Here is a 12,018-nt window from a genome sequence, read left to right as displayed (position 1 = left end):
TTTAATTTTATTTCTCTATGGCAGAAAAACAATAAAGCACTATCAAGTATTAGAGTAATGCAGTGGCATATCTCTGTAGTTCATACAATTTCTTTTTTAATCCTTTACTCTGAATTTCTTCCAGCAAAGGACACTGAGAGAACAAGTGCTTAAACACACCAGATATGAGAAATAAGAGAAGACTTTGCCCAGGAAGTGATGGACGTAATAACCCAGGCAGTTGGTATTTATTTTTGACTTAAAATAAAAAGAATTACTACTACTTCAAAATATATATTAAATTAATTATTAGAACCAGTTTTCCTTTAAAGGCAGGAAATAGCTTTGGAAACATACATTATTAAGTTCTTTCAGTTGGATTAACAAGTGTTAAAAAAAAAGAAACAGATAAATGACTGCACTTTTAATAAGCAAGAGAAAAAGAACAGGAGTTTGGGGAAGAACAAGAGCAGGATAGAGTGAAAAGGAGAGGAGATTATGAAGCGACGTATCCGAGCATTATTATTAATAAGGTCTTTTAACAATAAGGAGAACAGGTATTCCATTGGAATTTGGGGGCATTATTCTGATGTAAACTCCCACTCTATCTCCCAGAAGTCTTCAGTGAGTCTACTCTCACATAAATGCCTTTGTGTCAGTGTTATGTTCTTTCTGGTTTTCATTTTGGTTTTTTGTTATTGTTGATTTTGGGTGGTTAAGAGTCAGGCTAGGGGCTGATGTTGATGCCTAGGTTGAGGTATTGTGAACTAGGAGTATAACTGGGAGACTAGCAAAACGACCCATACAAAGAACTAATTTAGTGCCTGCAAGAGCTTGGTGTCAGAGGCAAACCTGGAGACCAGAAGCCCCTGAGGACATCTGCATAAATCTTGAGAGGACAACTGAGCTTTGCTGAGAGCAGAATGGGATTCAAGCCAACCTCACCTACAGGTTAGGGGGAACGGAGGCCCCATCTAGCCTCTAACCACATACATTTTGCCTCAGATCCTTTTTCATAAAATAGGGAACTTACCAATTAAAAATATTTGTTTGTACATATACATATTCACTTGTATGAATAAATGTGTTTAAAATAAGGCAAGAAATGCAATGTATGCCATCCAACCACAGAAGGACTTTAGATGTAGACTGTCATGTTTTGAATTTATAGCAAATAAAGTTATGCTATTCTGAAGTGAATGACAGTATATAAAGATAAACTTAGAACAGAGAAGGCAGGAATTTCTAGGCCGTAAGCACACTCCTATGTGAACATCTGGTTTTGTCGAAAGTACACAGGTTGCCCGTTCACTGCATTTACAGCTCCAGCTGTTTCACTTCCTGACTACTCAGAGTGTCCAAGGACTGCTTAAGTCTCCCTAGGGAAGATGAAACAATAGTAGAAGGGGACCTCCCTGCCACTGATGAATTTTAAATTTACTCGGGGAGATGAAATTTAAAGGCATTAAAAATAACTCTTAATTGCTTTACGATTTACAGAACATTTATATATGCTTTATCCCATTTAACCTTACAATGGCCCAGTGAGGTTGAGAGGAAGGGCAGTTGTTCACTGTGTCCATTTTAGAGATGAGACTACCAAGTCCCAGAAAAAAAAAGTGACTTAAACATGACCACCGAGCCATATCTGACTTCATATTTCACACTATTCCACATTCCTTCTTTGAATAAAAGAATTCGAATTTAATTATACACAGAAAATTTTATGTACCCTGTAAGCAATAAACACAGACAAACAATACTACTGCAATTTTAAAACAATATTACACTACAATTTTTGCTCAGAGATTAGCAAAGAGGAAACAGCAGTGGTATGGTTACTATAAATATTGCTATATATATTTTTTCAAATAGAAAACATCTCTACTGTTTACTGAAAAAGTCCTATAAACTTTTATAGTTTTTATCTATATAAACCCCAGGTTGTATCTTATTTTTTTTTTTTAACAATACCTGGTTTAAAAGCACATAGCTTCACCAACAAAGCTAATTGGAGAGTGATGCCCAAGTCGTCTCCTACCTTGCGGATTTCGAGAAACTTCTCACTGGTGTATTTCATAGGGTGCTCAGTGAAGGTAGCATAAGGCACCTCAGTGGACCACGGGTTCCAACCGGATAATAGTGACTGCTGCTCTGGACTTCCCCGGCAGATCCTAAGGCCTTCTCCTTGTCTCCTGCAAGAAAGGAGTTTTTCTTTAGATTAGCCATTTTCATTAGATTAAAACAAACAGAAAAGTGTGGGAAGGGAAGGTAATGCCCCAGTCAGCCTTTCTATTGATGCTGAGATAATTGGCTGACCAACTAGTTAAATTGCTACAGGAAATTTAGGAGGTGAGAAGAAAAGTGTGGATTTGGTTTCAAACATGATGAGTTCAAGATGTTGTTCAGAATTCTGTGGGTAAACGCCTGGTTGGAAATGTGACACTGGTGCTCTGGACAGAGGCCATGGCTGGAAATATGGATACTGAACTCATGCCAATATTCTGGTGGTCAAAGTTAAAAGAGGAAGGAAGAAGGAAGAGTCAAGGTGGTGGGACAGGAACTGAAACATGGAAGACATCATCAACATGGGAGACAGTTTCGAGGAGAAGGAAGATGACTACAACTACAGTATCCACTAAGCAGTAAACTCAAGCAAGAAATGACTGAGAAAAGAACTGGGACTTCCCAAGAACTGGGAAGAACTGGGACCTTCCCAAGAGGGTATGCCTGATCTTTAAGAGGGTTGATGACCAATTCAAAATACCCTGTGACCTCAGCTTCTATATCTCATGGTTCTCTATTCTCTGCACACATTCCTTCTACCAAAATTGCAGCAACAAACACGTCAGAGCTCATAGGAAGACTATGCCTGGTCACAGTCCTGACCCACATTTTGTAGGAGGCAGTAACCATCTGTTACAGCGCAAGCCTGGTCATCTGGTAAACTCAAGTACAGAGCAAGAGAAAGTCAGCTTGGGAGTGGTGATGGGAGGAAAGTTGTGGCAGGGGAATGTGGCCACACTGGATAACAAATTTGTAATTTCTGCGGCCTCTGCTTTTGCATGTACCCATCAGAATTTATGGTTTATGGTTTTAGACATCTCTGAATGCAAAAGAGGTCCCTGGAGATTAAGCCTAGCTCAGGTGCTTTGTAGTCGACAAGCTTTAAAACTAAGTTGCCTGTAATTCTAAGCAGACCCATGGAACATCACAGAGGTCTCGTTTCTTCTAGAAATTAAATCCTGGGATCTAGAAGGAAGAACCAGACCTCAAGGGAAAACTAGAGCTCAATTGTGACGCCTTCACAAAGCTGTCACTTCCTGTATTAAAGACAGGATTCCTCTGGGAATGTCACTGTGGTTTCTGAATGTTTATCCGTGTAGAAATGTCTGTAAACACAATCTCACACGTATGCATATAACACCCCAACGGGCTGATTCCTCAGCTTCTTCTTTCAAAAGAGAAGTAAGAAAAGAGTCTGGCTCATTCTGCTGCTCAGTTCTCAGATTCTTGATGATTATATTTGAAGGCTGATACCCACCTTTTTTGTACTTAATCCTTTGCCAAGGAAGGGGAAAAAAAGAAAGAAAAAGAAGAGAGAGGAAAATAAAAACATCATAAATACCTCTAAAGTTCCCTTTCTAACCCTTCATTTTCTCAGCTGCTATACTGACATTTATCTTCCCACCCTGTACTTTCCTTCATTCTTTTTTTTTTTTTCCACTGGCCTGGTAATAAGCCCTAAGCTCAATGAATATTCTATGCATGTTAGTTAATGGAGCATTCTGGCTTGAGTCCCTTAAAACAACTTGCACGATACAATTATTTACGCTCCATATGTCAATTTATGTGCTGGGTGCAATTTTGCTTTTATTCAAAGGCAATGAAAATCTTCCAAGATAGCTTTCCTAGTAAATACAGTTTATATCTTTCACTTTAGGGAAACCTCAAATGAAGCTTAAGCATGAAACTCAAGAGGGGCCCTATTTCTAAATAATTAATCCATTTGAGTGTGGCAATGCCCTTTCTCAGAGATGTAGTATACTTCTAAACATACAAGCTTAGCCAACCTTCTCTCCTGAGCTCCAAAGGTGATAGATGGGAAGAGAAATCTACAACCACGCAGTCTCTCCAAAGGTAAAACTAAGGTGGTATTTCTCAGCAAAACTTTTAGTACTAGAGTCGTATAAAAATCTATCATATTCTGTCAAATGTCTCCTTAGGGCAACTGCAGAGAATATAGTTCCCTTTATGACTGGGAATGCTTTATTATACAGTTACTCGTGCTTACCATGAGAGTGGTCATCCGAGGTGACAAGAGTAGAGTAAAAAATGCAGTGAACAGGAGGTCAGGGAGTGCTGTGTTAGTCTTGGTTTTGACACTTAATGCTGTATGACTATGCGACTATAGGCAAGCTCATTTCTCTTTCTGAATCTCAGTTTCCCCATAAGTCCTTCAGGGTGTCTCGATGTGGTGATATTCCATGACTTCGGTAACTGTGTAAATGGTGTAGACAGCTATGGTCATGATGCTGCTAGCATTCACCCTGTCAAGGACATACAGGATCCCTAAGAAGCCTCTGGATTATGGCTTCTGTAATTTAGGGGTATCAAAATAGCCTCCTTAAGTAGAACAGATCTGCTGCTGCAAAGCCTACACCCAGTATGATGCCATCACTCCTCAGAAACTTCAGCACCTACCACGCTATTTTACAAACATGAAAAAGCACAAATCAGCCACCATGTGGAGGAAGAGTAGTTTAAGGTTTATAAACTGTAGAATGTCAGAGCTAGAAGGGCTTTTGGAAGCTATAGCCCGGTGTCTTCTTTCTGGAGATGAGTGGAGATGAGAAAATTGAGACTCAGGAAGGACTAAAACTTTCCCAAAGCATCGCAGCAGGCAGGGCTGAGCTGGTGAGAGCCCTGGTCTCTCAAGACTTCAGTTAGGGTTCTTTTCACCATCCTGGGCTATAGTCACAAAATACATTCAAAGTGAAGCTCCTGCCATTACACAACATAGCCGGCTTTATTTCCAATAGACACAGAGTTAAAAGAATTGCCCTACGGAGCCTGCCATGATCTGTGGGCAAAAAACCTGCCCAGGGATCCTAGCTAAAGGTCAGAAAGAAAATCCCTGTCTCAAAAGGAACTGTAAATTTTTATATATGCTCAACAATAGCAATTATGAGATTATAGGAAAATAAGTTAGCACTAGAAGGGTAGGGGGAAATCACAAAAATGTTATGTTGTCAGGGTAAGAAGATTGGGTCTTTCTCGCTGAGCTGCTTTGGGCAAATTAATCAATGTGGGAGTATAGTCCCAGGTAAAGAATGCCAAAATCAAATTATTTAGCAAAGAAAGACTTTTAGCAGCTCTCTTCCCAATATCATACTCTGAGTGTAAACCCTGGCTTTCGCTAGCTCTGTGTCTTTGGGCATTTCACACCACCTTTCTCATCTTCAGGTAACAACAATTTTGTGAGGGACAAGAGGATAATGAATGAAAAAATGTTTTGTATGCTGGAAGGCTCTGTCCGACTGAGCAAACATTAAGTCCCTATTATGTACCATAATGCTTACTGGGTACTGTTAGAGCCTTTATATATTTTTTCATTTTATTCAACACTTATAAGCAATTTTTAAATGTTTTTGATAGAAATAGATGAAGTTAACAGGACATAAGATAAAAAGTACGACCAGGTTTAATCAGATCATCAAGTCAAGAACCACTAGTGGAAGAGAATAAAAAGAGGGAGGATAAACACCATGATCTCTGGACATAGACAAAACCAGAGGAGCAAATCTTTAGCACAGAGGAGGTGCTGGAAGCTTCTATGTTCTGCTTCACCTATTAATCCCTTTCTTTCATCTGATTCTGAGTCCCAGGGTATTTCTTATGCATTCAGCTTCTGTTTCCCATCAATGTATTGATGTATATAATTTCCTGCTTAAACTTAAATCCATCAGAGAGACTCTCATTCACCTTAAAACACCCTTTCAATTCTCTGTTCTTCAGACTGAATAAGCCTAGTTCTGTAAAACTTTTATAATAGGTTAAAAATGATCTTTTAAATCACCTTAGAGCTGGTTCTCTGAAACATTCCTAAGTTGTCTATCTGCGATTCCACCATTTAATTAGCACATTCTCTGTGCAGTGTGTTATCTGGAGTAGAGAAATGGATAAGGCCCAATCCCTGAACTCCAGATGCCCATGCTCTAATGATCTCTGGGCCTATTTTACTATTATCTGCTTCCCAGGCCTAAACAGGTACACATAGAAACCTGACGGCCCCATTACGGAAGTAGAGGAGCTCACCTATTGCAACTTATTTTGTGCGCACTTTCTGTCCTCAAAGACACCAACTGGATCTGGCCTCCATTGTCACAGTAGTGGAAGCAAGAAGGTTAATGTACCCTTCACTTCTGATAAATTTCAAAACCTCACAGAAAGGTATAGAAGTAAAAGAAAGGATCCATTAGGACTCATAAGAATTTGGTAGAGGAAGAGGGTTTATAGTAATAGCTGGAGATTTTTAGGATCCTAGACTGAGTTGGAAGGCCCCTTAGAGGTGTGTTTCTAATTCTTTCATTTTATAGATATATAAACTGAGGACCAGAATTTTCAAAGACCGGAGTTCTTCCTTTAGTCATGTTAATTACACGTTTTACTCAGTGATTCAGATGCAAAATTCTACTCAAATACAGTTGCTGGCAGGGTGGAAGGCCCAAGCAATTACTACTTTAAACCATCACAGCAGCCCAGTAGAAGATTTGCTTCCTACCCCAGAAAAGCAAAGCCATGTTGAAGCGATGAGGCTTACACAGAAGAAGCTATCAAACAAGTGCCAAAGGACCAATCATGGAAACTAAATACGGTTTAACAACACAAAGAGGAGCTCAAGTTCAATGAAGGGAAAACTTTCTTCAATTACAAACTTTGTGAGACAAAAGTTATTTCTGTCAGACTCCTCTCCTTGAAGTCATTTTTAGCTGAAGTAGAAAAATATGCCAGCCGGTCACCAGTCTGGGTTCATTTGCTCATTCCACACATTTTTCTTTCTTCGGAGAGAAGCCATGCATCCTTTTGCACAGTGTGAGATAGCCAACATCTTTTCCCACGACGGCCCCCTCTCCTTCCATCCTGGCCTTCGCAGATGCTGTGCTGAGGTATAAACTACCTGTTCAAAGAAGCAAATGAGGAGTCTAGCTCCCCGGAAGGAGCAATGGCAGCTCCCATTACTACATCCATCCGCTGCCCCTCCTTTCTACTCATTCTCGACTCTCAAAGCTCCACCACAGAATTAAAAACATAGCTCCAGGCAGCAAACCGAGATTTACGAGGAAGCACAGACATTAACGCTTGCTCTAAACGCAGGGCGTGTGCTTGTAAGTATGGGTGAGCAAACAGAGGGAGGCCGCACAGGAGGAAGGAGGAGGGCGGGCAGCCAGAGGGAGAGAGCAGTTCAGAACAGCACAGTGTGTTTTCTAAATGGCTCCTTTTCCCTACCTCCCAGCCTGTATTGTTGAAAGGTGGGCCTTCTAGGCCCATGAAACGTTAGTCCCTTGCTTATTTAACCTGGACAAAAGGGGGGACTGGGTTGGCACCCTGGAGGGTATTCAGTGCTCCTCTGTTCAATGAATGACCTCAGAGGAAACATTTTCCATGACAAGAACCCAAAAGACGCTGGCACAGAGTCAGACAATAAGATTTGCAGAATGTGTTTACATTCTCTCCGTGTCCCCAGGCGGTTCCAAACCCAAGGCAGGTGCTGCCTTTATCTGCTCTCTTTGCTCACCTGGCTCCCTCCCAGAAGTTTCCAGGGCCTTGGACTCAGTGCGATTAACCATTTACTGGCATGGGTAACCAAGAAACTCTGTGAGTTACATTCCTTGAGGAAGAGGTGAGTGATAAAGTTAAAAACAGATCAGCGGTGTCTATAAAGAGAGAATTCAGGGGCAGTGTGGTGTCAGAGGTGGAACTTTGTGTGGCATTAGGAAGCCTGCATTCAACGGATTGATCTGCCACCCACTTGCCGAGTTACTTGAACCATTTTCTTCTCTCTGGGCTCCAAGGGTCCTCTGTGAAACCAGGTAGTTGAACTAGATCATCTCTAAGATCCTTTTCTGTCCCAATAAATTAATATCTGTGCAGAAAGACCAAACTAATGTGCATTAATAATGTATATTATTAGGCAAAAAGCCAAAGGATAACTTAATGGCTAAGAGAAATTCTCAGACGGCTGCTGAGACCTGACCTTTCTCCTCCTAGAAGAAGAAGAAATCATCTTAAACGGCAGAATAAAAGACCTAGGGTGAAAACAAAAGCAGAACTCAGAGAAAGTGAGGGTGAATAATTACAAAAAGGGTAACAGAAAAAATGTATGGAAGCTCCAGGGCTGAAGGTCCTTAAAGGAGAAGTTGATCTGCTTGGGAAACTTTAGATGTGCTTGTCCTTGAGGTGGTCACATTCAGGGTTGAGGTGAAGAAGACTGAGGTCCAAACCAAAGGATGACCTTTGATGAGCTAAGATTTCATGGCTCACAGTGCTGTTGGTGCGTGTGTGTGTGTGTGTGTGTGTGTGTGTGTGTGTGTGCTCACAGCAAATACTTAGAATAAAGTAAAAAACATGGACACTTATAGTGCCAGGTACATAGCAATCACTTAATAATTCCTTCTTTAATGATGATAGATGAATAAATAAATTCACAGACCAAGTTAGGATGCCTACGAGTTTGAATGCCATGTGAGTCCATCCTTAGCATGTTGCATGTCATGGCAGTATGTTTCCTGAACTGGCATCGCTAAAACCTGGGTCTAATCCTAGCACCAATGCTAACTTTCTGTGTAGCTTAGAGCTGGGCACACTATCTCTGGATCTTCATTTCCCTTTGTTATGTTTTCACAGTGTTTGTGTCCTCCCAAACCTTATATGTTGAAATCCTAATGCCCAAGATGATGGAATTAGGGAGTGAAGCCTTTGGGAGGTGATTAGGTCATGAGGGCAGAGTTCTCATGGATAGGATTAGTGCCCTTATAAAAGAGATCCCAGAGAGGTCCCTCACCCCTTCCGCTATTTGAGGACACAGAGAGAAGGCACCATACTTGAAGCAGAAAGCAGGCCTTCACTAGACGCTGAGTCTGCTGGCACCTTGATCTTGGACTTCCCGGATTCCAGAATTGTGAGAGAGAAATTTTCGTTGTTTATAAGCTACTCAGTCTTTGATGTTTTGTTACAGCAGCCCCAAAAGACTAAGACACCCTTCTTATAAAATACTGAAGGCTCTAGATTAGTTACCCTCTAGAAGACACTCAACTATGCACATATCCAGCATTTCTGACCAGAAAGAGCCAAGGATTATCTACTATGGGTTTCATTTAAATGACATACAGAAATTTTTTATTTTCCAGAAGTTGTACGAATGGATTATTTGGATGGATATCATTTTAAAACTTACATTCTTACTTTCTTAAACAGTTTATATTAAAAATAACTAATTCTTTTATGGCTTAATAAAAATCATCACGAACCCCAGACTTTAAGACATGGAAGGGATTTATTATTCATGTATGTCCTATGTCCTTCACCCATTAACTTTGCCAAAACAGAGACAGAAATTTAGAAGAGTACCTAGATTAATACTTAAATCTCCATACTTCTTTCCTATCCTCTCACATTTTCCTTTAAGAAAGCCAACTGTTGTATATGAAGAGTAAGGCTATTACTCAAGTTCTAAAACATTCTTGACTGCTAACTTTATTAGTTCTTATAACAGCTCTCTCTTCTCTCACCATCAGGCTGTCATTTCCTGCTGCTATCAACACTCCTGACTCCAGAGCTCTTCTTTCTAATTTGCTATTTCTATACTCCTACTGACAGGTTAACTAGGAATGTGTTACTATTGGAGTCATGGGCAAATAACTAAACAAACAAACAAACAAGCAAAAACCCTTCTCAGTCCCTTTCCTAAAGGGAAATGTGTCCATTTTATAGCAAAAGCTTTGGTTTCACAGATGCCACTTAAATGGAAAGCTAATCCCATAAGGTTGAGGGCAAATAAGTTTTAGATAAAGGAGAAGAAACTGTATGGTTCTTTTAGTCTTGGGCACCTAAATGCTCATGTTTTAGAAGGTCATTTGGAGCTCCATGCTTGTCAGAATGAAACAAATTGTGATCCCAGGATTAAAAATGATAACCTGCTTGCCACTGATGAAGATGACATGACATTTTGTCATCCTTAGAGACATACCCTGGTAGACTGGCGTTATGATATTCTGTACAAGGAGCCTCATATTCTGATCCTTCCTTCAAACCTTTTAGAGTGTAACTCCCACAATATTTGACAATTGCTTTGAGTGTCAACATTATGAGCAAATCCCTATTAACATTCCTCTATAAAGCCCAGAGAAATTGCTCTGGATAAAATTGTAAATAAGACTTAGAGGTTGGAACAATCCCTTAGAGTTGAATCAAAGAAGGTTTCGTTTATTTAACACATGTTTAATGATCTTCAACCCTGTACCAAGTACCATGCAAAGAGCTTGAAGAACATATAACAAGTCTTCAAGAAACTCAGAGCAGTCTAATGGTTTTGTAAAGTAGATGGTCTTTTAGCTGGGGTTTGATGGATATGAGGACTTTGATAAGTCAAGAAGGTGATTGAAAAAGAATAGCATTAAGTGCACTGAAGACAGAGGAAATCATGAGAGCAAAGACTCATTTGGGTTGGGGTTGGGGAGAGAAACAGAGAAATTCAGTGTATGTGTCATGATTTGTATTTTTATGATGCTCTTATCTATTTCCAGTTTGACTACATACGAGTCAGCAGGGTAGTGGGAGACAGGCCAGAAGAAGGCTACATAAGTGGTAAGATTGAGGTTAGGTGGTTGATCAGGACTGTGAAAGGTCTGGAGCAGCCTAATCCTAACATAGAAGCTAAGATGGGACTTCCCTGGTGGTCCAGCGGTTAAGACTCGTTGCTCCCAATGCATGGGGCCCTGGTTCGATCCCTGGTCAGGGAACTAGATCCCGCATGCCACAACGAAGATCCCGTGTGCCGCAACTAAAGACCCAGTGCAGCCAAATAAATAAATAAATAAATAAATACTTTTTAAAAAGAAGAAGAAGAAAAAGCTAATGAGAAGCTACTGGAGAATCAGTGGGGAGTGCTTTAATTAAGTGAGAAAATATGTCCCTGACAGGCACACTCAAAACTACAAAAAATATCAAAAACAACAACAACAACCACCCAAACAAAGATGGGCAGAAGACCTAAATCAACATTTCTCCAAAAAAGACATACAGATGGCCAAGAAGCACATGAAAAGATGTTCAACATCACTAATTATTAGAGAAATGCAGATCAAAACTACCATGAGGTATCACCTCACTCCAGTCAGAATGGCCATCATCAAAAAATCTACAAATAATACATGCTGGAGAGGGTGTGGAGAAAAAGGAACCCTCCTACACTCTTGTTGGGAATGTAGATTGGTGCAGCCACTATGGAGAACAGTATGGAGGTACTTAAAAAACTAAAAATAGAGTTACCATGGGATCCAGCAATCCCACTCCTGGGTATATATCTGGAGAAAATTATAATTCAAAAAGATGCACGCACCCCAATGTTCACAGCAGTGCTATTTATGACAGCCAAGACATGGAAGAAGCCTAAGTGTCCATCAACAGATGAAGAGATAAAGAAGATGTAAGATACACACACACACACACACACACACACACACACACACACACACACACACACTGGAATATTATTCAGCCATGAAAAAGAACGAAATAATGCCATTTGCAGCAATACAGATGGACCTAGAGATTATCATACTCAGTGAAGTAAGTCAGACACAGACAAATATCATATGATATCACTTATATGTGGAATCTAAAAAAATGATACAAATGAACTCATTTACAAAACAGAAATAGACTCACAGACATAGAAAACAATTTTATGGTTACCAAAGGGGAAGGGTGGGGGATAAACTAGGAGTTTAGGATTAACAGATACACACTACTATATAT

At 40.1% G+C, this 12,018-nt stretch overlaps 1 protein-coding gene across 1 annotated transcript in view; it reads right to left on the bottom strand.

Annotated features, from left to right (window-relative positions):
• The window catches only part of TPRG1 (tumor protein p63 regulated 1), a gene marked incomplete at its 5' end in the record, with an annotated part of 111,242 nt that overhangs the window by 10,471 nt on the left and 88,753 nt on the right, over positions 1–12,018 (bottom strand). Inside the window, 1 exon segment of the mRNA XM_079922016.1 lies at positions 2,021–2,174. Coding sequence (XP_079778142.1) covers positions 2,021–2,174 — 154 coding nt within the window.

Source organism: Stenella coeruleoalba (assembly GCF_951394435.1).
Source record: "Stenella coeruleoalba genome assembly, chromosome: 5".
Lineage (NCBI taxonomy): Eukaryota > Metazoa > Chordata > Mammalia > Artiodactyla > Delphinidae > Stenella > Stenella coeruleoalba.
Note: the sequence above shows the minus strand (reverse complement) of the source record. Positions and strands in the feature narration are given on the sequence as shown.